The 27,818-nt window shown below is 35.4% G+C and overlaps 2 protein-coding genes across 2 annotated transcripts; one reads left to right on the forward strand and one right to left on the reverse strand.

Moving 5' to 3' along the window:
- Pym (partner of Y14 and mago) lies at positions 1-27,441 on the reverse strand. Its single transcript, XM_081739611.1, has 4 exons — positions 27,247-27,441; positions 16,904-17,000; positions 12,363-12,517; positions 1-7,617 (listed from the first exon to the last, which is right to left on the reverse strand). Exons 1-4 carry the CDS (start codon positions 27,275-27,277, stop codon positions 7,283-7,285), a joined length of 618 nt encoding a protein of 205 aa, XP_081595737.1. The 5' UTR covers positions 27,278-27,441; the 3' UTR covers positions 1-7,282.
- On the forward strand, positions 20,827-21,748 carry LOC145671840 (uncharacterized). The gene has a single exon (XM_081741066.1). The coding sequence runs from the start codon at positions 20,920-20,922 to the stop codon at positions 21,712-21,714; it is 795 nt and encodes a 264-aa protein (XP_081597192.1). The 5' UTR covers positions 20,827-20,919; the 3' UTR covers positions 21,715-21,748.
- Positions 27,442-27,818: the final 377 nt, after the last annotated feature.

Consider the following 27,818-nt stretch of genomic DNA (forward strand, 5'->3'; position numbering starts at 1 on the left):
CGTTGAAGAGTTATCGTGTGAAGTAACGGATCAACGTAAGTCATCGTTACTCATGAAGCTATTAAAGGATTGACCCCGTTAATGAACTCGGTTAATTGCTCTAGCTATCTATTAAAAGAAAAAGCAATTAAAAAAGCGCTTTCCTCAAGAGTTACCGTGTGAAGTAACACAAAGTCGCCGTTACTCGTTACGATGTTAATGGACTAACTCCATTAACGAATTCAACCAATAGAAATCAAAAATTTGTCTCCGTTCAAGAGTTATCGTGAGGTGTAACGGACGGCCGTACATACGTAATAACATTACAATATTACACGTCCCACTTGGTGATCCTAATAAAAGCGACAAAAACACTAGCACGCAAAGAAATTCGGTTCGATATTAGAAAACTATATATAAAGTATTGAAATTCTGCAAAGAAAAAAAAAACCGTACACTGTACACACATTAATGTTAGAGCTTTTTAAAAATATATTTTAATGTTTAAAGTTCTTTACCATAAAGGATAATTAAGTTAGCAGTCTTCTAGATAGTTTAATGTTTGATTCCATGTTAAATAGTTTTACATATTTAACTCAACAGAAAATGAAATGAAATCTTTCAGTTTAACGTCCCACGATTATGTCCATTAGGCTAAGGGAGACTATGATTAAGGCAAGTGAATAAGGATGGAAGAATAAGTGGAGTGAGAATGTGGAAGGAAACGGGAGTGCCCTGAGTAAACCCACGGACACTACAAACTTAACTGGTCGGGGATCGAACCGGAGATCCTACGCACCAGAAGTAATCGCTCTACCACTGAGCCACGGTGTCACCCTCAAAGCAAAACGACTTAAAGTATGAAGAGGATTGCTCTCATACAAATTTGGTTAGGTTCTTTCCTATTTTCTTGGGAAACTTTGAGCACATGCAATAAATTTCAATTTAAAGGCAGTGCCTCTGACAACACTGTCATATATCCGACGCCATTTGCACACAACGAAATTAATTTACAATCTTGTCGCCTGCACAAATATCTCAAACATATGACACACAGCCTGCTGTATTAATGTAAGAAGACAAAAATCCTAAGGCGCTTTTTGACGGGCACAGAATGCTTTCACATACCTGTTAAAATGCTGATGTCATATACGCTGTAATAACAGGGTATGAACTAGTTCATATAAATACACGTTTTTTTGACTCTCTTACATGGAATTAACTAACATAAACAATTTTCATTACAAATTTGTCGTTTAATATTTTCAATTTTTCTACACTCAAAGAAACAGAATTACTGCAACTTTTTCACTTAACTTAAACTGTTATCATTACAAACTAAATAATTCATATTATATATATATATATATATATATATAGTTAACATTTCATTTTCTCTTTATGTCCAATTAGCTGGAAAAGGTATACATAAATCTTTTTTCTGCTAATATATAAAATAAATTCATATACTTAAAAATGATCTTTTACGTAACGTTTCACTGTATAACAAATCAGGAAAAACAATTCTAAATGTTTCATGATTATTTCACAACCATAGCTAATAACAAAAGTATCATGTTTATCTCTTTTCTAACAAAATCTTATTATACAATCATTGGGATTTACTTTTGGAATACATTTCTATACTACGCTGTCATATAGCTTTTTTTAAAAAAAACACTTGAGCTGCTAGTTAAATTACAATTAAAATTAAATGACAAATCAACACTAGCATGATTTTAACATTAAAGAAACGGAATCAGAGCACACTTCAAGTTTACAATATCTTACAGTATGCACTCGTTATTATTGTTTTCTTTTACAATTTCAGTGTACAATGTATTATCCTATTGCTTATCTCAATATATTTACATTGAAGAATCTAAGTGACCAAAGTTAACATATTGCTGAAGAATTACACACCTGCGTGCCCAAGACAAGCTACTTTTATCGGCACTCTTTTTAATTTCTGTTTAAAATAACATAAAATGAAGAAATAACAACATTCATCAAAATGTACAAATTATACGATTCTGAAAATACGATGTGCATTCAAGTTAACACCTTCATTTATTTTCTCAGGGCTGGTAACAGATAGTAACGTGATGTTTGTTCTAAAATATGCGAACATTCATTATTAATGGATGGTGACAGAGATGGCAACACCGTAGGTACACATAACTCTAGCGGCAACGGAGAGAGTGATGACTATTTTTTATACTTACGACACTCGTAAATGGCGACGTTTTCATTAAAAGAACAGATTATAATCATTCGTTTTCTCCATTTGCGTGGTGTCACACCACTTGAAAGTCATTACCAGTTCAGTGAGACATATGATAATAGTGTCATGGATATGTCTAATGTGCGTTCATGAGTGCGACAGTCGCATGTCTTACCTGACGATGAATTCCATGCGGTGTCACATCACGCAAATGGAGAAAACGAATGATTACACGTTGTTCTTGTAATGAAAACGCTGACGCTCGAGTTCTTTGTGACGGGCCATCTCTGTCACTCATTTACAACGAGCGCTCGCGTATTTTAAACAAACAGCATGTTTCTATCTGTTACCAGTCCCATATGTATAGTGAATTGTGAGGTAAAACATTTTCTTTCCATTCTAAAGTTTATGTAAAGTTTTTACTACGTTACCCGCAAATATTTCAGCAAAAGAGTAATTTAACATATATCAAACAGAAACTTGTGTAAAACAGAACTAAAATGAGGTTTCGACAAATTATCTCCAACTCACATTTCACTATTTTTAAACAAAAACCTCAACCCCTAAATACTTAATGCTAACAAAACTTATCTATACAGTACAAAAATTAAAACAAACTTTCTTGTACTTCAATTTAAATCGAAACTTACTTAAAAAAGAAGTATTTTCTCAGACGATAGGAAATAAACTAATGTGTTGTTACATATAACGTTTTTTTTTTTTTTTTTTTGCTCAAAATAAAGAGTTACAAGCACACATTTTTCTATACTTCATTTACTTTTGATTGACTACTTAAGACTCTAAATAACAAAACAAACGATATGAATGGAGAATTAATTTTCCTCACTATTTTAACTTTTCGCAAAACTAAGCTTACGTACCACTATTTAGAAAATTAATCACAACAGAATACACAAATCAAGTATTTGTTGCATAATGAATTCTATTAGAAGAGAAAAGTTATTTCTAATCTAAACTTTGAATCTTCAGTTGTTAACCTGGTTAATTAAGTTGCACATATAAAAGATTTGACTATAGATATTTTATTATTATCTTGCATTAAAATTATTGGCTTAATTGATCACTAACTTTGTGAAAAGACTTCGCTACGCTGGCCACTACTTTTTAAGTAATAATGAATAAATCAAAACATTTACGGTAACACAATACATTCAGGAATTTTAACAATCATCTCGACAACTTCAAATTCTGATTTCTAAGAAATCCTTGAACCTTCAAGGTTTCAGCTATCCCCTTGGAGCCTTCTTCACAGAGTAAGAAAAATTGATATATCAGGAGAACATAAAGGAATGGACATATCAGTGAGAAAAGGTGAAGATTGTTGCTATCACCCCTATCAATTGTTGCTGTACTCATCAAATGACGGTGTGGAATAACGGTCAAGTTGTGTATACCATTCTTTGGGAAGAGAAGACCGTCACCTAATTGTTGGTGCTTTTATTGTTTGTGTGCCAGTTTTGAGTGCATTTTTTCTTTAATCGTATTTACTTGAAGTTTCGGATGTTTTAAAAGAATTTTAAAAAAACAATTCTTTTGGTTTCAAATAAAATTCTTGAGTCTACAATACTGTGTTTTGTGTTTCTCTTAAATATTTTCAACAATAAATATTAAAACCATAGACAGTAAGCCAGATAATATCTAAAAATAGGTACACATCGCCCTCCTTAGGGACAAGCCATCAAGGCCCAAGGTAACCACACTTTCTTGACTTTGACACTCATAAAAGAGATGTAGTCTGAACACGCTCAGGCATCCATTACTTACGTAATTTGCCCCAGGTAGGTACCTATTTTAAAGAGGCCCCAGGTACGTATCCATTTTAGAGGTGCCAGGTGGGTGTCCATTTTAAAGGGGCTGGGTTAACTTCAGAAGCTAATGAATCTGGTCCGCCCAGTTAACAGCAGACACCTTACAGACTGGATTACCACAGCTCAAAGATAACATCTACAGATTTTTTTTAATGGACCATTATTAATTTTATGTTTAGAGGTCTTTTCTTATAATTTAGATATCTAGGTGACGAGTTTTACATCAACATAACTGACAAGTGCTCACATTTCTCCATTCTACGATAGGTCTTGAAAATAATGATTACTTCATTTAATGTCCTTCTGTACGTATTAATTAGCGTGACATTCACGTATAGTATGCTCCTGGGAATGCCAAAAGGATTGTTATATTCCTAGTATGATTTCCGCAACTAATCCTGTAACCTTCGACGGCTAGAAATGAGTGTCAGTATGCATATAGTGGCGAATGCAGTGAAGATTCTCAAATACGAGGGTAATATTCGAGTACTCCACAGATTTAGAGATATTACAACGCAAACACGTGTTTCAAATTAATGAATAAATTTCACGTGAAATTCATGTCATTTTTTTTAAAAGATAACTTTTAGTAAGAACAAAGTACACCAAACTTCTACATACAGTGCTAATATTTTTTAACTATGAAAAACATTCTAAACTCATGCTAGTTTATTCCACAGTATTTGAAGAGTTTCAAATAATCATGTCATTTAATTTATTACTATGCTTTTGTTTCACAGCTAAAAAGAAAAAAAAAAATCTTACTGCGAATTATTGAGACAGTTTTTGGAAGAGTATGTATGTTTCTCATCTATTACTTTGGAAATCTTATGGGTCAGTGGGGGCTCTTGGAGGAAGTAAAATCGGTTAAAAAAAAAAAAAAAAAAAAAATTGCTACAAGCCAAGGAGAAGAATAGCTTACCGCCATGTACTAATTTCTGTTCCTGTATGCAAGAATTTGTACATGATGTAAGCTTTCTTCCCTTAGCTTGAAGTGATAAGAATTAGTACATGAGATAAGCTTTATTTCCCTTAGCTTGAAGTGACAACAAGAATTAGTACATCAGATGAGATTTCTTCCCTTAGTTTGAAGTGATAACAAGAATTAATACATGAGATGAGCTTTCTTTCCCTTAGTTTGAAGTGATAACAAGAATTAATACATGAGGTAAGCTTTTCTTCTTTAGCTTGAGGTGATAACAAGAATTAGTATATGAAGTAAGCCTTTTCCCCTTAGCTTGAAGTGATAACAAGAATTAGTACATGAAGTAAGTTTTCCCTTAGCTTGAACTGATAACAAGAATTAATACGTGAGATAAGCTTTCTTCCCTTAGCTTGAAGTGATAACAAGAATTAATACATGAGGTAAGCTTTTTCCCCTTAGTTTGAAGTGATAACAAGAATTAATACATGAGGTAAGCTTTTCTCCCTTAGCTTGAGGCGATAACAAGAATTAGTATATGAAGTAAGCCTTTTCACCTTAGCTTGAAGTGATAACAAGAATTAGCATATGAAGTAAGTTTTCCCCTTAGCTTGAACTGATAACAAGAATTAATACGTGAGATAAGCTTTCTTCCCTTAGCTTGAAGTGGTAACAAGAATTAGTACATGAGGTAAGATTTTTTCCCTTAGCTTAAAGTTGACTTTTCTCAAGAGCAGTCACTTCCTTTTGTATAGTAATTTCTGAAATGCATTCTCACTACGCACAATATAAAATGCCTTACTTCTATACCTCGTGTGTTGAAACCAACATCTGAGCCTCTACGAACATAAGGCATTCGAGTTAAAAGATTTTTTTTTAAAAAATACAGATTTTTGCTCTTCCAGAAACCGTCATAATTATCCCTTTGTAACTAGTATTAATTTATGAAAAATAACGCTACACACTTAAGAAGAACCATTTCTTAATAATAAAAATAAAACATGATTCAGTAGTTTACAATGCTATCTGGTTTTCATGAACATTCTAATTATTTCATTAACTTACAAAGAACGTTCACTCGTCAAAACTATGAGATCTTCAAAATGACTAATAATAATAACAATATAACCCACTCCTTTCTCTGTTCATATGAAGAATATTTTTAAAAGTCACACAAGGGACCATGGGCATTATGTTTACATATTTAAAGACCTACACAATACCATATTGATTAATTTTCTGGTTCTCCTTACAAAAAAGGAAAAAAAGTACTGCATAATTTGCAGTAATGATTATGCATACAGTCCGATTTAGAGGGTATAAAAACTTTGATTGCTTTTATTAAAATACTCTACTCTTCACCTGATGCAGTATTTACATTAATATACTATTCATTCTCATAATTTCAAGCGTTTACTACACGGCTATGTTTTAAAGAGTTCTCAGTACCACCATGTTTTAGCTGTGCACACTGAGGTTGGAAAACAATAAAATGAAAAATGTAGACATCAGTTCGGCACAGTCCCAGTTATCTCATGTATACAGTATAGCCCTGGAAACATGTTAAATATGAAACGGAATTTGTAATTTTATATTTGAAGCTTACGACCTTTAGGTAAAGGAGATGGATAATTGATGAAAGTGACTTATTATGAAAAAATAGTGGAATGATAATGTTGGAAAGAACGGGAGGATTTCGGGAAAACCCATGGACATAAAATGTCGCCACAAGCTCATAGGTCGGGGAGCGAACCAGTGAGCGTTCTACTACTGAGATACTGTGCCCCCTACCCCTTCCGTTAAGTATCCAAGAGAACTGCGTAACGCACCAGCGCACAAGCCGTAGCCCTGATTTGATCTCCGATTCAGTCATATATTATCAACCTTTGAACTTTAACGTGATTTCCTTACACTAAAAATTAGGAACTGGAACATGAAAATATAAGGTGGTATATAATTTTGCCGGCGATAATATAGACCAAATACCGTCCCACTTTGCAAAAGGGCAAAAGAAACTTTCTAGGAGAGAATCCATTTTGGAACGAAACTGTACAAGATACAAATGCTGCATCGCCTTTCGAGCCAAGCCTATTTAACGGATAACCCTTCTCATTGGCGTTGAGTAGAGAGCATTCACAAGAAGAATGGCCAAGATTGTACTACAAAATAATGTACAGTGATTGACAAAGGAGGTATCAACAAGATGGGAACACTCTGTACATACACATTTTAAACACACTTCAGCACTCAACAACGAATGCTTTACATATTTTACATGTATTAACACAAACACACACGCACACACACAAATACACACACACACATCCCTCACTCTCCGAGTGTAAACTCAACATCTTCGATTTCACTGATAATGTCACTTTTCCTTTTAATCTTTTCCAGCTGCTCCTTTTCCGGGTTTTTAAGCTCACCGGACGCTATTTTTTGCTCTAAAGTCTCTATTTCCCGGAGCTTTTTGCGCAAGTTTTTCAAACGTTTCGCAGGATCTGTGGCGGTGGGTTGCTGTTGCTGTGCTGGCTCTTTCTTGTCTTGTGAATCAGTTTGCGGAGATATGTGGACCTTATTCAACGCCTCGGACACATCATCGCCTTCTCCAGCAGATTTCGACTTCTTTTTCTTCTTCTTTTTCGATGATTTGGATCCGCCTATTATATAGAAAGTAAACGGTATATTCACTAATCGAAACAGATACGCACACGTATATAGGGTTATCCAGATTAAGACACACATACTTCCACATAGATACAAAAATTCATTACACAAAATAATTAAATAAATGGAACACAAACCAAATGTGTTTGGTACGCGTACAAAAATAAATAAATAAAAACTGGCGCAGCAGTCCTTTGAGATTAGGACCTATTACCCAGCGTGTGGCACTCATGCCTTTGGGGAGACGTGTGCTCACCGACTCGGCCCCCCTCCGTTAATGCTGGCTCTCTACATCGGAGTTCGCTACCTCTTTCTTTCATGTAGCTCCCCAAATGCCTTCACGAATCTGGATGGATGCCGCTATGACCACATCATCAGGTGAATACAAATAGCTACCCATTTTTCCTCGAACAAAACCTGGTACTGCTTGACTTTGCTGTTCTCATGAGAAGTTGTATCTCAGCGTGGCTAGGGCATTAGCATACCGTATGTTAGTATTACGAGATAAATTGTATTGAATATTGGAAAAATACGAGAGACGAGAATATTAGAGCCAATCAAAACGAACTGGTTAGATATTAAAAAGGGGCTGTATTCTGAGGGCGAAGAACGCATTATAAACGGGAGGTACGGAAGAGAAAAAAATAGATTATAATTAACACAGACAGTCCTAGACTTGTGTAGATATACCATTACAGGGCATTCTGCGTACATTGAAATGTACGTAATTACAATTTTTATCTTTAACTTAAGGTCTGTAAGAAACATGAACAAGAATTTTAGGAATGATTCAAAAATGGATCAAAAGATTGCGATCCTGGCCAAGAATTTTAGGAATGATGAAAAGATTACGATCTTGCGCAATAATTAGTTTTTGAATCAAGGGGCCACAAAATTTTTGAACAGCCCCTAAATAGAGTTTTTGTATTTCTTACGGAATAAGTACATCATACTGAGTTAAGTTACAGTCTGGATTTGGCTCCACTATACGTAATTCTCCGGATATAAGGCGTACAAGAAATTTTTTGATTGAATGAAATATATTGGATTTTTTGGATCAGGGGCAACAAAATTTTTTAACGGACCCTAAATCGAGTTTTTTTTTTTTCGGAATAAGCACATAATACTGAGTTAAGTAATAGTTTGGGTTCGGCTACAGTATATTTAATTCTCCAGATATAAGGCGTACAAGAAAACTTTTGATTCAAATATATTGGACCTTTTGATGTATTTTTGGAATCAGGGGTCACAAAATTTTTGAGCGGCCCCCAAGTCGAGTTTTTACGGAATAAGCACATAATACTGAGTTAAGTGATAGCTTGAGTTCGGCTACACTGTATGTAGTTCTCCAGATATAAGGCATACAAGAAAATTTTTGCCTGAAATATATAAAATCTTTTGATGCAATAAAATTAAATAAATAAATAAAAACATTGTGCAGTTACAGTGCATGATAACCAGGTATATTTTAATTTTCCTCAGACAGAAAATCTCCAGTGGGTTTTTGGGTAAAACTTACATAAAAAACACAATAAAACTGAAAATAGAAATATAAAACCCACAAAACCTACCCCGAAAAACATACTTCAACACTTGGATTGAAATAATAATTTTCATGTGATTATAACTACTTGCTTCAATCATGTACACGTATAGTTTCAAAACTGGCTTAAAATATGTATTTATCAAGAGATCACCATCAGAACAGAATATCATTGAAAAAATATGTAATGACATAAACTCCACATTAAAAATCAGTGGACACGTCTTCCAGTGTTTTTGAAAATTTTCGTTTTAAAGGGAAGGGATTTTTTTCTCTACAATTCCCTTCTTTACACTGAATGCGATGTTGTTTGTTGTTTGTGATCGTATCACGTAGTTGAAAAGTTTGAAATGAACTTTGAAACACAGTGCTTACGTTGAGCTGGGCTTTTATTCTTCATATATACATACGATGCGATGGATATATAAATTTCTCATTAAAAGTAAGGGTACATATCTCCCCGTTTCTGAAGATTTCCGTTTTAAGAGAAGAAGAAAGAGCATTTAATTTCTTTCTTCACATGTAAATTGACATTGCCTTTTGTTTATGATCACGTTATGGGGAAACGCTTGAACAGTTTGAAATGTGATTTTGAATATAGTGCCTATCTCAAGCTGAGATTTTATCATGTAATTTATTTAAAAGGTGTATCCTAAGGGTGAATGGCTCAAAATGTATGCAAACAATAAAATATCTTATGGATTTTTTTTTATTATTATAGCCCTACTTCCATTGATATGCATATCCTACATGGGAGAGGAGGCTCAATATTTTCCTTGTACCTGTTTCTCTTCGTGTACTTCACCTAGTCTGGAACAAAAAGCAAAGGGACCACATTCCCCTTTTTTCCAAGTACATATTCACGTATTAGTACAGCGGTGGACACTTCTAAATGGTACACCTTAGCCGTAAATCTCCATATGGCTGTACCATTTAGAAGTGTCCACCGCTGTACAAGCAAATGATAAAATCTCTTTCTCCATTTATTAGGTAACTACAAATCGAAAACGCATCACGTAAAAAAAAGAAATTACTAGAAATACGTCTCTATCGTCTCAACATTAACAGCAATCAGATCGTGAAACTCCTGAATTCTTCTTGAGTATAAGGAGGGCGAGTATCTCACGGTAGATAAACTTCACGATATGAGGAGTGAAATTAACTTTAACAGGAATGCAACATCCTTACATTCCATTTTGAAATCAATGTGTTTCCATTTCCATTACCGAAAGATGATCGAAAGTACCTTCTTCAAAGAAACGATATTGCAGCTTCGCGTATAACCGTTTTTACGCATAATTTGCAAGGCAAGACAAGAGGGCATGAGATAATTTACCTTGATGAGAAATATGTACACAACTTGCTGTTCTTCTGGAACAGGCAAGAAATTTGTTTTTATTTCATTTCATTTTATTATATATATATATATATATATATATATATATATATATATATATATTTAAATACTCATTTACTATGTCTTCAAAGTTTGGTAACATTGTTGGTGAACTTCAGCTGTTCCTCAGACGATTGCTCAAGTACGTATTCGGGAAGTGGTTCCACGAATTGTTCGATGTATCGGAGCTGAAGCAAAACATTTCTATGATCGGTTTATAGCCCAAGCTTCACTATCACGATTATTATAGTAATATGCTGTTACATCATCTTCTTCACTGCAGCTCCACGAACATTGTAAGCATGAATATATATACGTACATATATACAGGGTGTCCCAGGAGGAAGGGCAATATTTTGGGAAATGGTAGTATGGGCGATTCTAAGCAAAAAAAGTTCGTACATAAGACATAATGAACAAAAGACCTAATCTCAACGGTTTGAGAGCTACAGTTTGCGAACCATTTTTTACTTTATATTGCGTATTGGTCACCCTGTAGAGGTGCCACATAGCAAATTTGAAAGGTGATGGAATGACCTTTCCAACGATATGCAATATGTGGCAATGGTATCTTTGAAAAAGAAGTTATTGAGGGATATTTGGAATCAGTGTTGCCATACAATTTCTTTAAATAACTTTAACTTTCTCAAATTTCCCTTAATAACTCCCCTTCCAAAGACAACACTGCCACATGCTGCATACCATTGGAAAGGTCACTCTATCACCTTTCAAATCCGCTATGTCTTACATCTGTAAAATAGTTACCGGGTGAACAATACGCAACAAAGTAAAAAATGGTTCACAACCTGTAGCTCTCAAACCATTGAGATTAGGACCCATGTTCATACAAACTCTTTTGCTTAAAATCACTCATACTACCATTTCCCAAAATACTGCCCTTTCCTCTTGGGATTAGCATAAAAGTAGCTTAATATATATTCAGTCTTCGACTTAAAGTGTTCAGATTATTCTAGGGCTATTTACTTAAGTCGAATTTTTTTTACCATAACCTACGAGCTGTCGCAAACACAAATGTAAAAATTCGAAAAAATAGTTTAATAATATTTCAATGCAAAAACTCAATTACATAATGTAATTTTAAAGAAGATACAGAAACTTATATACTGCCGATGGTAAAAAGGAAAAAAATTAACAGTAGTTCAACAATATCTAATTACCTAATTAGTTAATGCCTCAACCACTAGACGGCTCTCATAGAATAATACTACTAATAATCTAATACTACTTATTTCAGATGAAGTACCGTTCGTAAATCTTACTTACAGTTAGTCGAACAATTCTTACGTAAATATGAATTCTTTACGTTAACTCAGAGACTCCCTTGTCGCGTTGCATCAATATTCAAGCTTCAATTTCATTATTAACAATAATAATACGAACAAAAGAGTAAACAAGAACAGCTGCCTTAAAATTACGTTTAAGCAAAATCCTGATAAAGTTATCATTTACAAAGATACAATTTACTTATTTAGTATAGTTGGTTCAAGTTATGCATTTAATGAATATTAACTTTTTAAATTTTACATTTCCATTACAGAAGAACTAAAATTGTACAATTTATATGTACTGTGGTGACAGAGGTACGTAAAAATATTTATTATTTTCATGATATATAATTTGCGTAAACAACATGGAAACCACAACGTATCACACAAAGGACACACCTTATCAGGGTAAAAAGTAATACATCTTGGCTTTACAAGACAAGCACAGACAGCTTTTAAATATGGTTTGCACAATGACTCATATCATCACCGCTTCTGGTTTTATAGACTTACCTTCATCAGTATTGACCACTAAACCGGGAATAATTGTTTTCTGCTGTTGCTGCTGCTGATCCTTTTTAGCTTTTGACGCATTAATGATTTCCGGTGATAATCCTACGGGATACTGAGGTTTATTCTTCGCCCACTGGCGGCCTTTGCTTTCGTACCTACAAGAGAACATTTGATCGAACTAAATACACTCTTCATTCTGTGAAAGTTCACATAGTACGTAAAGAACACATCCTACTACACAAGTTCCAGTCACTGGAGCTTAAGATTCTTTTATTCTCTTAACAATTTCAACTGCTACTGTGATTTACTTCCAGAAGATCAGGTAAGAAAAAAAAAAATATCTTCTCGAACAGAGTTTGTCAACTTTTTTTTTTCCTGCGGAGAGAGAAAATGGACGGAAGCATGGTGGCTTAGTGATGCAGTGTTCACCTCTGGTATGATGGGTCCCTGGTTAGATCCCAGTCCGTGTGTGTGTCTGGTGATTTTTTTTCGTTCCCTCCTATACTCAGACTTCCAAAAGTATTTTAGAAGCATTCACTTTCACCAATCATTCATCTTCTTTAGCTTAAAGGACATAAACGTACGACGTAAAACTGGAGAAAGGAAGAAGAAAAGGAGGGTAGGGTAAAGAAGAAAAAAATGAGTAACGATTGCAAATGGTAAAATAAGAGCCACATCTCGAAATCAGTTCAAGTTAGAGACAAGAAATTTGATATCTAGACTATTCCAGGCTTTCCAATGCTAATGAAATATATACAGGGTGTCCGGAATAAAAGTGACGGTTTTTAAAAGTGTATAGTTTTAATATGGTCAGAGATACGGAAGAAAAAATAACATTTATGTTGAAGAAAAACTCAAAACGTTTTGTTCAGCAAATTTTTATACTTGAACAACTACTGGTGACGGCGTTAGTATCGCGGATAAACAGAAATGGCGTTGGCAGCCGAAAAGGCGCAATGTGTGTGGTGGTTTGCAGATGTTAGGCTCTCCTGATGTTACCCCCCTGGACTTGTTCCTGTGGGGGTATGTGAAAGACCTTGTGTATTCTGGTGAAAAGGTGCGTAACCTTAATGAACTGAAGAACTGTATTAGGAATGTGATTGCTTCAGTAACACCTCAGATGTTACAGAATACATGGAGAGAGACTGAGTTCAGGCTAGATATTGTGTTACAAATAAAGCTCACGTGGAGTTACACTGAGTTAGAATGACTTGTAAGTAAGACCAAATAAACTTTCTGCGTTCTACTTTAATATGCATGTTTTTTCTTTTTCTTCTGTAACTCTGACCATATTAAAACTATACACTTTTAACAACCGTCAGCCCCATTCCGGACACCCTGTATATATATGGAATCACGACGAAAAAATATAGGAGGTTTCGTGAAGCTGTGAAAAAGGCTTCAATTATTCAATTGGTAGAAATAAAAAATTAAAAAAAAAAAAAAAAAAAAAAAGGAAATTACACCAATTTTTATATGAATATGCATTCTACTCTAAATATACCAAAACGGGTAATTATCTCATTGCAAAATTTTACACAAGTTTCATAGTGTTTTCGTATGTAGCTCACCAGTACTAAGCAACGATCATAAGGAAAGTGTAAAAAAGATCTGCATCAGAAAATCAGTGTTTGTGAGTACACGTCTCCAGGATCTAAATGAAATGTAAATTAAATCTAAAATGCAAACATTCTGCAGCTGGCGTTTTAAAGATAAGATCTGACTAAGTGTAATATATTCTACAATTATTTGCCTACAGTTAGTTCAAAAAGTATTAATACACCTAAATAAATTATTTATAAGTCTTTACAATCACTACTCCATAGAACTTTTTAATATGACGATTCTTTAGTCAATAAGCAGAAAGGACGAAACACACTACTGTGGAGACAAAAGATCCTTCAATCACCCACACTTTATTTCCTTATATTATTTTCACAAGTGGAAGTAGCAATGCCACAAAAATATATGAGGTTTCGTTGAAATATAGGAGTTTATAGGAAAAGACGCAAATATATACGAAAAATAGGAGCATTGGAGAGCCTGCTATTCATTTAAAATAATTAAAGACGTGTTTCAGGGTTTATTGATATTTTCCCTACCAGGAAAGGAAAAGGTGGAAAGGAAAAAATATGGGGATGAATTGTTAAAATAACACGACCATATCTCGAAATCCCTTAAGATTAGAGATAAGTTAGGAATGTGAGACATGTTAATTAAAGAAGTTTCTCAGCGTTTTTTGATGTCTTTCTTAGAGGGGAAGAATTAAGAATGGAGGTTGCAATTGTAACAATAAAATGACCATATCTCGAAATCCCTTAAGATTAGAGATAAGTTAGGAATATGAGAAATGCGAGGCCGTAAGCGGAGCAAATACCGGGGTCTGGGGGCGAAATCCCCAGCCAACCGAAGACTAGTAATATAAGTTCTGTAAATAAACGAATACCGAAGCAGACAACGATGGTACTATAGAGTTCAGCCTGCAAAACATAACAAATGGTTGGGAACATGACTCCTGAGCGTGCCGAAATATTAACATGAACTAAAATGAAGAGGAACACAGGTGCAAATGCAAGTTTTATTATTTTATATTATTATCAGGGTTTTTATCTGGAAATCTGTGCCCCCATCAGCAATCAAACTCAAAATCTCGAGCAGAGAAAGGAGGCCATTAGGAATTTAGCCATGATGGGGCACTTCCATAACAGCAGAGTCCAAGTGTCTGTTTTGCTATAACGAACAGCATTTATTTTGAGATAGAAATATAGCGAGGCCGCATTCACGTGAAGATTAAAAACTTTTTCCTTTCCTTATTGTATCATTTAGCATACTGCCAGGCAGTGCAGGTAAACGTTTGTGGCAGTTCGTTGCATCTAGTTCGAAGGAGATTTGTTTCTGACGCTCAGTGAGCAGAGCAAATAAAGCAAAGCGCAGTTCTGATCCACCTATCACAGTGCCCAGTGGGACTCTCCATTCTTATATGTAAAGGTAGGTCTTCATCCAGTTGCTCTGACGCGAGAATACAAAGAACTAGATGAAAATAGTGATGAATTCGTTAGGAACTGTTAGCTTTATTCTACAACCAGAGATTTGAAAGCCTGAAAAGATTTGCTTAATCTACTGTTCAACATCACACACAAATGATATCTTTGAATTATACTGAATTTCCCTGCTATTGATCAAGAAATGTGTAGCACGTATATAACTGATTTCCCTTTGTCGCTCGAATATTCATATTTATGTACGCAAAGTGATCATTTACTTAACAAGTTAATGAATTTCCACCAGCGTTTGGATGAAGGTAAGCTTTTGTACAGCTACAGTGGGTATCTTTTGTTATGGTACCTTTAGAACTTTGCTGTCTAACGGTTCTAGCCCGTTGGAGATCATCATCCGCATTGAGCAAGAAGATCTACTTGATTGGGGGGGGGGGGGGGGATACTAATTATGGAAGCCCATAATACAATAGGTTCAAGTACAGAAAAAGAAACGCGCAGTATCAATGAAGAAGTGATAAGGCAGGCATGTACGCAGAAATTTATTTCGGGAGGGGGTTAAAATTCAATTACATTACAATTTGTAAAATCACCCTTAAAATTAGAGTTGAGATTTCGGGGGAAAGAGGGTCTGCACTCACCCTCTACGTATATTCCTGTGGTAAGGCATATATTCTTTCTTCCTGCTGCATAAATTCGGACAATGCATGATATCGGGAAGCGATGAACCTTTATCTATATGACTATGCCTTATATGACCAAAAATGAGTTTGTCGTGCTATGACAGTACGAGCAAAACGAAACGGATAGGTTTTGCAGTCAATATGCGGCTTACATTAACAGTTCCAATCAATTTTCTGCTCAACTCAGTTAAGAGGAAAGAAACAGCTTAATAATACTGGTACTTCTCAGGTGTCCCGCAGTAGTCTCTGAAAAATGAATAGTTGGTATAAATATGTGACCGCTATGTTCTTCTCACCTTTTAACCTATTTGTAGGAACACACAAAGAGCACGGTATTTGAAACACATGTCAACGTAATAGAAAATCTGAACGATATTAGTTACGAAATCAGTGCTACTAGTGTCATTACTTTACGTCGGGTAGAACAAAACACGGTTACACGTACATTAAGTTCTGATGAGGAAGGGATTCTCTATTAACATCTACAATAGTGAGTGATTACAGCACTTCGCATCTTCTTTACTCTATGTATTATTTGAATTTATTTTACATGCTACTAACCGAGCTACTTTTCCAAGTACTACCAGCGGGCCGCGGTGGCTTAGCGGTAGAGCGTTCACCTCTGATGCATGGAGTCCTTGGCTCGATTCCAGCTCGCGCCAAGTAAACTTTGTTGTGGACAAACACCGTATGCATGGGTTTTCTCAGGCTTCTCATGTTTCCTCATTGCACCATTTCATCCATTTTTCATCATCACCGTCTCCTTTAGCCTCGCCGGTATAATCGTGGAACGTAAATCTTAAAAGATTTCATTTCATTTTCCAAGCGCTACCTTAAGTCTACACATAAAAGTTTAACTCACAATGGAACCTCTTCTTGAGGGACATAACCGTCCCTAACGCGTCTTGGTTTTCTCCATGAACCATCGGGACGCTGACTAGCCGGGATATATGTAGCTCCTGAAAATAAAAAAATATATATTTTAAAAATTTTAATAAATAAAACATAATTATACATTATTTTTATGACATGTAAATACAATCAGTTTCATACCTACTCACAAAGTGAATCTTATATTAAAAAAAACTAATATTGTGGAACCATGGAATAAAGGTTATATGAAGATGTATGTATCTTTTAGACAATAAAGTTTTGGCTGTCTTTAAAAATCCTTAATATATTAAAGGATTACTTGAGAACAAGACTTTAATATCCTCTCCTCAGGTCTAATGACTAGTGTGAGTCTTTGGTACATGTGGTCCGGTAGAAAACGTTGGAACTTTGAGACTGAACATAACGTCGTTTAGGGAAATTGTACTAATATTACGATAAATTGTGATATTAAGACGTTGGCCATCAGCATTTTCTTTTCTTAGTACCTTTTACTCTTGTTGTGCTGGTTCTTGACTACCTAAGAAAAAAAAGAAAAAAAGTTGACAATGTTCCAAGAGCAGTCAGAACGAAATTAAAAAGAAGAATAAAGAGATCGAGCGGGAAGTATAAATGTGATTGTTCCTACATGTAAAAGTAAATATTTTACCCACTCATTCCTCTGTTTCTTGCAAAAATTCGCAAAATATCATCTCTCTATGATTTAGTTTCCGATATATGTCTCCTTAAATCTCCGGAAATCGGCCACTTTTTTACCAATATCTCGGGAACGATACGAGTAACGCGAAAAATTCCATCACTTTCTCAGACAGTTTTTGATGCTCTATCGAACTGTGTATGTGTGTGTGTGGGGGGGGGGGGGGGGCTCAAAATTGAGAAAACAATCACAAATAAAAGGCAGATGGATAGACATACATACATACAGACATAGAGAATTCAGTAATGAACTTTTTAAGTTCGTTGGAAAAAAACAAAAGCTAAACCGTTTCCTTCCTTTGAGTTTCAAATGTTCTTTTCTCTACACCTCGCTTTGTTCCTTGCTTGTGGGTCCAGTTTCAAAATTTTAAGAAACAAAATGTAAGTAAAGAAACCAATAGAACTGCAGAATTTTAACTATCCCAAATTTTTTTGTTAATGCAAAAGAAAGAAAAAATTGCTGAGTTTTGGAAGATGAAGTAAATGGTTGTGGACTATGTTCTAATAAGAAATAAACATCTGAGTTTGGAAAAAATAAGATCCGTGATGTCATAAGTAGTGTTCCTGCTGAGTTCTTGAGGAAGGTTGTAACAAACGTACCTGTTCGTGTGAGACATGTCTAGAAAATACTGGAGCACACATTAAATTGTAACTTTTGGAAAATAATGGTATATAATAAACTACATGTGAGAAAAAAAAATATTTTAGGAAGGGAAAAAATATTAAAGATAGGGAATTACTTTCCGCCCACCCTGAATCTCTGACACACTTTTTTTTTTTTTTTTTTTTTTAAAGAGAGAGAGTTAAATTGATATTCTGATTACCAACAATTGCTGTATTTGTTTTATTTGTATACCTACTACAAAAGTTTAATTTTTATACTTTTATTTATGACTATTTTAAAAGAAATAAATTTTGAAATAATTTATAGATTAAGGTCATTTTTCAGCGTATATGTTATGAAATTTCAAGCTAAAAGTGTATTATCATAAACAAAATACTAGACTATATTTCTGATTTTTAAAATATAAGAGTACATGTTGTTGTGAAATGCTAATTAATGTTATCAAATACCAATTAATACTTTTAAAAGTTGTGTTAATTAAGTATCAGGAATTACATGCCATAGCTGGTGAGTTTCTCTTTTCACTTGGACAAAATTCGAAATATAAGGTGGAAAACATGTTCATGTCAGTATTAAGACATGTCCGTCGGTTTGCTTTGTAAAACTTTTATTCTCTTAAAACGTGATCTAATTTTCAATAATTTATTGAAAATAAAGTATTTGATTATGAAGCATCATTATTATTTAGTTTTAAGACATGAGAGAGAGGCAAAAAAAAAAAAAAAAAAAATTTTCAATGTTGTATAGATACTTGACCAATGTCTTTGAACAGCAATTATGATAACTTCATAAATGAGAAGTCTTAGGTTCAATACCAGGATAAGGCAATCAGATTCAAGGATTTTTTTCCCCGTGACAACAAGGAAATTATGGAATGATATTTATCAATAAGGCTCGCCGATACGTTCTCAATGATGAAAACCGAGTAGGCGTAAACTAATTCGAGATCTTAAATTGCAATGAAGAGGTCCCGGGTACGAATCCGGTGATCAGCGATCCTGATTGTTTTCCTCAGATTCACCAGAGAATACCGGAATGGCCGTTTTTCTTCCTCATTGTTGCTGTTATTGGTTTTAGGTAATACTTATTCTACTGTAAACTAGCCTTGCAGGCTGTTTTTAAAAGATTGTTAGATAAACAAATAGTGTTTGTCTTCCTCTTCCAGACACAAACTTTATCATTACGGTATTAATTTCAAAATAAGAAGTGCCTGTCATTCGTTAAAAAAAAAAAAGGTTTAAAGAAATCAGATTAGCTTTTCTTTTCTTTTTTTTTTTTAAAAAAAAGAATGGTTTAACCTTCTTTTTACCAAGTGGGATGCAAACATACCCCACTGCTAATTATTTTGTTGTTACTGTTATAAACATATTTCTAGACGAATAAGATTCAAAGACTTTAATTTGTGAAATATTTTTACGGGAAAGACACTTGTACTAAAAGACAGCTTTTAAATATTCACAAATTATTAGAGTGGGGTGATGCAAGTACATCCCACTTCGTTATTTATATTACTTTTTAAATATGCTTTGTTTTTCTCAATGACCACTAGGTGGCAGCTCATTTTAGCTTGCTTTTCATAGTAAATTATCCTATTGTACAATTACACAGGTCGACATGGGTTATGGGGTTCTCTTTACTAATTTGGCACCCCTGAACACAAGAATGACATTAGTTTTTTTTTTTTCATTACTCTCAGTTTTCTCTGCACACCTACCACCTCTCCCAACCTATTCAAGGTTATTACCACAAAAACAGACTGTGAAATCGACTTTATCGAGTTTCATTTTTTAAATGTGGCAACATCGCTTATGTGTAGGGAGGGGAAGGAAAGGGGGAAACTACCACTGAACACTGTCATTGCTGCGTTATCAACTCGGAAATAAACAATGTAGTGTACATGAGGGCGGGAAGAAGGTGCTTGCGTCACTGATTGCGAGCGGTGTTTTCCGTTTATCTACAAACTGTTGGTGTTTCGAAGTGCTGTTTGTAAAATATCAGGACGACAGTGTCGTAATAGCCCTGATACATTTTGTTACATATGTGGAGTTTACGTGCAAGACGTCGACAAATATCGGTATTTGTTCGAAAAGCATATTTTACTTATTTTGGAATGAAGCTCGGAGATCAGGACAAGTCGTTTGCTCCACACATCGTCTGTCATACATGCGCGGAGCAATTACGGAAGTGGAGTGCAGGTAAATTAAAAAGTTTGAATTTTGCTATTCCCATGGTATGGCGTGTGCAGAAAAACCATGTGGATGACTGTTACTTCTGTATGACCAACGTAACGGGATTCAACAAGAAAAACATGAACCAAAACGTTTATCCGAACTTAGAATCAGCGATTAGACCTGTGCCTCATGGTCCAGGGTTTCGAATCCCCTCTCCACCAACGTCAATGGATACATGTGAAGTTTTTGAACCGGATGTAAATTTTGAAAGTCGTGATTCTGACGTTTCCGTAGGTGGTAGTGATAGCAACCTGAAACCTCTTAATCAAGCAGAACTAAATAATTTGGTGAAAGACTTGGGACTCTAGAGAAGACGCAGCACAACTTCTAGGCTCACATCTCAGTGAAAACAACTTACTTGCACCCGGCACATTTTATTCATTGTACCGAAATCGTGATAAAGACTTCAGAGACTTTTTTCTTGAAAGAGGCTCAATGGTGTTCTGCAAAGACATCGTCGGACTGTTGAACAAAATGGGTGTTCAAACGTATGATAGTAAGCAATGGAGGTTATTTATAGATTCCTCGAAGAGAAGTTTGAAGGCGGTATTGCTACATATTGGGAATGAACTAGCATCAATTCCAATTGCGTATTCCGTACATTTAAAAGAGTCATACAGTACCATGAAACTACTTCTTGAAAATGTGAAGTATGAAGAACACCTTTGGCTTGTATGTGGTGACTTCAAGGTGATCGGAATACTTCTCGGCCAGCAAACAGGGTACACAAGGATGCCGTGCTATCTGTGTGAGTGGAACAGTAGAGCGTATGATGAGCATTGGAGTAGAAGAGAGTGGCCTAAGAGGGAAAATCTCCTAGTGGGATCAAAGAACATCGTGAATGAGCATTTGGTGGACCCAAAACGCATTTTATTGCCTCCACTACACATAAAACTAGGACTTATGAAACAGTTTGTGAAAGCATTGGATAAAACAGGAGAGTGCTTCCAATATCTGTGTAGTCAATTCCCAAATCTGTCAGCTGCAAAATTGAAGGAAGGCATCTTTGTTGGACCCGATATACGTAAGTTGATACCTGACGAACGCTTCGAAAGTACACTGTCGGAAATGGAAAAGCAAGCTTGGGGAAGTTTCAAAAATGTTGTGCGACATTTCCTTGGTCAGAATAAGCACCCTGAATATAAGGAGATAGTGGAAGATATGTTACCCAGTGAGCCTAAAACTACATTTTCTGTCATATCTAGACCATTTTCCGGACAATTTGGCTGACACATTTGAGGAACATGGTGAACGGTTCCATCAGGAACTTAAAACTCTGGAACGTCGTTATCAAGGTCACTGGGGAATCAACATGATGTCTGACTACTGCTGGTGCATCACACGTGAAGGAGAAGTCACACAAAAGAGGAAGAGTATCAGACGTTCATTAAGAGGCAAACGTCAACGGAAGTAATACCTTCGTCTGGTAAATTTGAAACTTCTTACTGTGTATACTGCATAATATCATGGGCGGATTTTGGAGAAACACCCTGGGGGTTATGAGAGAGCATTGGGGGGGGGGGGATTCCTTGAAGGGCAGCAGGGAAAGTAGTTTTCCCTACTACTTTCCCTGCTGCTAGCAAGTACTTGTTTAGCATTAATACTATATTATGTCATTCCGAAATGGCTGGGGGGCAATGCCCCCCATAAATCCGCCTATGCATAGTATAGTCACTATTCTGTATATAAATATCCTTCTTGGAATATTATATGAATCTCATGTTGTATTTATAACTATATAACTTTTTCATACTGCCTCCATCGTCATTTCCGATTCCGCTGGTTACAGGTTATAATGATGATGATGATGATTGTGAAAAACCTGACGTGATGTAGGAAAATAGGCTTCATTTTCGTGATCAGCGTACTCGATTTATTCAGAAAATCATATTTTTATGCAATGCCCAGAAAAAAAGTGAAAAATCTGTCGACCTGTGTTATCATGCAAAAATATGGAAGTGTAGTGATAAAGTGATGGTATAACGCTTTAACCTTTTTCTTCTGTCTTGTGGTCTATTTAGAAGGCAAATGGATCTTAGGTATTGCACGAACATTATTTCTCTTGGATGTTAGTGATAATGACTTTTTGTAGTATTTTCAGATGCATTGTTGCAACAAAAGAAAAGGATGAAACACAAATATTCTTGTTGAATTGAACCAAGGAAGATGTGTAAAGTATTTTCGCCCCAGGGTCAAAAATGTTCGAACAAAATGTGTCGTTTGTGGTAGTTTTATTTGTAAAGATCACTCAACGAAGAAAACTGTGTGTGAAGACTGATAGTGTTTGCAATGGTGCGAATAACCTTACATGTTTCTGCATTTGACCATATAATAGGCAAGTAATTTTGTAACAATATTGGAATCGTTTGTTTACAGAGAAATAATAATATGCAATATTTTACACAAAATTCACTGTATTTGTGAGAAAACATACGAATATATTATATTATTTTATATGTCGAAACACTAACTATGCAATAAAAGTCCCATTTCAACATTTGTATGTTGTAATAATTAATTTTTTTTATTAAAAACAACGATTTATGTGAGATGCATTTGCACACCACTCGGTAAATAACGTGAAACATTTAAGTTGATAAAAAGAAGGTTAAACCAACCAACCAGATATATATATATACAGGGTGGGCTATTTTAATCAATCCACGGAAATATCTGAAATATGATAACACATAGAAGAAATTTTTGAAGTACACGTTATATATTGTTAAGGGGGAAAACCAATTCCGCCAAAAGTACCCCTCCCCGCCCCCCGTAAATGGGGGTAACTTTTAAATGTCAAATGGGAACATGGGTCGAGTAATGCGTTAGTAACTCGACAGCGTTACTTAGTTTTCCAAGACCTTTCGAACGAGGTATTACTCGACCCATGTTCCCATTTGACATTTCAAAGTTACCCCCCATTACCTCCATTTACGGGGGGCGGGGAGGAGTACTTTTGGCGGAATTGATTTGCCCCCTTAGCAATATATAACGTGTACTTCAAAAATTTCTTCTATGTTTTATTATTTTTCAGGTATTTTCGTGGATTGATTAAAATGGCCCACCCTGTATATACAGGGTGGGTCAAAATAAGTGTTACAAGCCAATATCTCGCGAACTATACATCATATAAGAAAAATATTAAGAGGCAATGTAGAATACAGAGGGGCCTAAGAAATGAGTCAAACATTAGGTTTCCCCCGCCCCCCATTTTGGGGGGAGGGGGGTGAACGTGAAATTTTTAAATGGGAACATAGGTCGAGTGATACCTCGTTCGAAAGAGCTTGAAAAATTGAACAATTTTTGTAGGAAACAATTTTTGATATGGGGCACCGTTTTCAAGATGGGCCCCAAAAATGGTCCTGTATCCGATAAAATTTCCAGTACTTATAAATAAGTGTTACAAGCCAATATCTCGCGAACTATACATCATATAAGAAAAATATTAAGAGACAATGTACAATACAGAGGGGCCTAAGAAATGAGTCAAACATTAGATTTCCCCCGCCCCCATTTTGGGAGGAGGGGGGTGAACGTGAAATTTTCAAATGGGAACATAGGTCGAGTGATACCTCGCTCGAAAGAGCTTGAAAAATTGAACAATTTTTGTAGGAAACAATTTTTGATATGGGGCACCGTTTTCAAGATGGGCCCCAAAAATGGTCCGGTATCCGATAAAATTTCCAGTACTTATAAATAAGTGTTACAATCCAATATCTTGCGAACTATACATCATATAAGAAAAATACTAAGAGACAATATTTATATTGTACATTGTCTCTTAATATTTTTCGTATATGATGTATAGTTCGTGAGATATTGGCTTGTAACACTTATTTTGACTCACCCTGTATATATATATATATATATATATATATATATATATATATATATATATATATATATATATATATATATATGTATGGCATTTGGACAGAATTTTCTCGACTTGCCCTTAAAATTATTTTTCCATTGGTCACTCTTCTAATTAGTTACGCATATACGAGAGTTTTTCTTTTTTTTCTACAAGACTCACACAACGAATTGGAAAGTATTTCTTTCTAGTTACGTGATAAGTGGTAGTATGTTGTTACCGCTCTCTCAAAATCTTAAAAATATGAATTTTCTAGCGTAGCATTTAAATTTAACCTTTTGAAAGTGGCTAGCATTGATGTAATTCGCAATCGCAGTTTACGGTTTCATTAAGGCACACCTTAGCCTCGGAGCAAAATCATAGCACGCTATCTTAAAATTCCTGAGGAAATTTCCTGTAAAATCATGCCGTTTATATTTCTTAGATCAGTGCAGATTAAGAATATGGGGCCATATTTATTGGAATTTATTGGTAACATCTATTAATTCACACAGGAAGAGTAATGTTTAAGCAACTCATTTATATATATATGTGGAGAACGTGTTATCTGTGAACACATCAAAACATTGAAATGAGTGGTTTATTACTATGTAATGGTAATGCAAAACTAACTTCTAAAGAACGCATAGCACAGGGAAGTAAATGTTTTTTTTTATACTTTTCTTCCTTTATGCGAATAACTGCCTTCGCTAACGCGCTTTCGCCCTAGAGTTCATTCTGCCCGTCTGACAGATACAATGCTGAGTGTTTTAATGATAGTTTTACGTCCCATTATTATCCCGCTTTAGATTAAAGAAGAAAAAAATGATTAATGGAAGTAAATTATTACCTACTGACATGACACTGTTCACTACAAACTCACATGTTCTGGAATTGATCCAGGGACTCCACGCACTAGAGATGAGCACTTGAAATTCCTCTTCATCCCTAATGATATATAACTTGGTAACATACAAATATGTACGCAGTAAGTGTGCAGACTTCAGGAAAAATGAAAGTCTTGAAGGCATAAGGAGATAACTGGTGAAAAAAACTGTAACTTTTGCACAAATATATTTGGTCACTTCCCTTAACTTTTCCTATTCCAACTAGGGTATCGGCATGCCCCAACAAAGAGTATAGAAGACCACTCTGTATTCTTAACGTGGACGCTTTGAGCATCCCATTTTACGAGGAAATATATTTGTAAAATCCTTGAGTATAAAACTACCGGCGTAACAGCCTGCTCTAACGCCATCAGTTAGCGCTGGTGGAGCTAGTCCAATATAGCAATGAATGCGTGGCCAGTGCGTTGCGCTGTTCTGGCTCTAACAGGCGTATCAATCATAGTCTTTTATTTACGCGACTCCCTAGTTTGCCTCACGACGTTGAAAATTGCTGTGCCCCAGGTGGGAATCGAATCCAGGACCATACAGACATGAAAAATTAAAATGAAATGAAAACTTTAAGTTTTACGTCCCGCACTTATGCCGACTAGGCTAAAGAAGACGGTGATGATGAGAAATGAATGAAATGGTGGAATAAAGAATATGGGAGAATCGCGAGAAAACTCATGCACACGGTGTTTGTCCACTACAAAGATCACTTGGCGTGAGATGGGATCGAACCAAGGACACCATGCACAAGAAGTAAACGCTCCACCGCTGAGCCACTGGTGTCCGTGACCATCCCCATGGAAGAAATATATTAATTGATCTCACAATAGAATTGAATAAGCAATCAAAATATGTTGGGACCTTACCTCTCATCATAAATATAAGAAGGTAGAAATACTAAATGAAAAGTGTGTTCTGGAAAGGTTCTAGATTACTGGTCCCCCATGTAGGTCAGTAGCTGGGTTGGTTTCTTTATGTACTAAAGTTTATACATTTAATCTATACAGTATTGCCGAGCGAGCGTCAGCGTGTGAAGGCGGGTTAGAGCCCCGCAGGGCACGTTGTTTTCTGTCTTTATTATTGCTCAATGGGAAGGGGGACCAGTAATCTAGAACCTTGCCGTGTGTTCTTTACCACGTAGTACTCCATAAGGAACTCATGATGAAGTGAATTGCAATGTGAAGACAGTATACAAACTGATCATAGAAGTGTCGCAAACTGTGCCACTCGCAAAGGGAGTGTTTGCATGTCGCATGAACTGTTTTTCTATTATCGTCGTTTATGCGTATACCCACTGTCGCTGACAGTGCTCCTTGTTACGAACACACACTCGCGTGGGTTCCCTGATGCGCTCCTGCCCTGACTCGGTTTAGATAGCATTCGTGTAGCACATGTTAGTTCGTGTTGTATGTAGTGCAGTTCTTATATATCTACACGCTGTATACATATTCAGCCCTCCTGAAGTCAATCTGTACCCTTAATTCAACTTCTCACTTAAAAAACACTTCTAAGGCAGTAATAGTGCATTCCCTGCTGTCAATATTTCGTTACTGTAAGTATCTCCCGTAAAATAGGATAGCACAGCGATTTGTTCTATAAATCTCTACTACATAATTATTCAGTTTTATACGTTAAGTTTTGCACATGATGGCTCTGCTCAAGTAAACCTGCACATAAATTAGTTTCCTATAATTAATTACACTGTTTTCCCAAATAATAATTTCAGAAGAAATATTTGCCATGGATACACTCTAGCTGTTTATTAGTACTAAAGTTACACACAGATGTTCGCAGCTCTACGTAACAGCTGTATGTTTTCTCTTTTTTGTTCTTACATTTACTACACCGCTAGAAAACATACGTTATTTGGTAACTTGTAAAATCTTATCAACTAATGTAATACACAATTAAGAGAGGAAACACTGTCCTTTCAAAACACATTACTGTGACTTTGTATTGACAACAATAACAACAAACGGAAATACAAGGGATATATAAGAGAAATAAACAAACCCGTATCATCTTTCACGTACGCCGATGCCATCTTGAAAGTTACATCAGTGTTGATAAGTCCTAAGGATGAAAAATCTTTTACGTAACCTGCATCATTCTAGAAAATATCGGTGGAAGTGTTCTTTTTGTTGAACACTCCAACGAAACTACATGTGAAGTTCCTGTCATATTTGTAAACTTGTCGCAAGCTATACCTGTGAATCATATAGTCTGGACTGCAATCACAATGAAATCAATGCAATTGCCAGCCTAGAAACTGTCTATGTGTAAGTAGTAATTGAATGTACCTCCACTGGTTTTAGCGAGTTATTGACTGTGTAAAACAGTGTGGGAAATATTGAAGTGTGGAAACTGGAGATAGCAATTTAGAAAAGACATTTTGTGCTTATGTGTGCATGCGGAGAGGGGAAAGGAGGCTACCCTTCCACTTAAACTCCTCGTTGTTCGAGGTGATCTATTTCAAGATTTCTTTCTCCATTTGGTACGATTCGATAGTGGAAATTAAATAAAGCATGGAACAGAATCTTCGTATTCAAAACATTAAAAAAAGAAGACAAATGAGCTGATAAGGT

The sequence above is a fragment of the Thermobia domestica genome, chromosome 15, assembly GCF_964235325.1.
Source record: "Thermobia domestica chromosome 15, izTheDome1.hap1.1, whole genome shotgun sequence".
Lineage (NCBI taxonomy): Eukaryota > Metazoa > Arthropoda > Insecta > Zygentoma > Lepismatidae > Thermobia > Thermobia domestica.

What these genes read in the sequence shown, in the direction of transcription:
- LOC145671840 (XM_081741066.1), top strand. Translation starts at nt 20,920, where the DNA reads ATGGTGTTCTGCAAAGACATCGTCGGACTGTTGAACAAAATGGGTGTT.
- Pym (XM_081739611.1), bottom strand. Translation starts at nt 27,277, where the DNA reads ATGGCATCGGCGTACGTGAAAGATGATACGG. An exon ending in CCTCAAGAAGAGGTTCCATT is followed by an intron (nt 12,518 to 16,903) that starts GTGAGTTAAACT and finishes GTTCTCTTGTAG; the next exon opens with GTACGAAAGCAAAGGCCGCC. An exon ending in AGTGGTCAATACTGATGAAG is followed by an intron (nt 7,618 to 12,362) that starts GTAAGTCTATAA and finishes TCTATATAATAG; the next exon opens with GCGGATCCAAATCATCGAAA.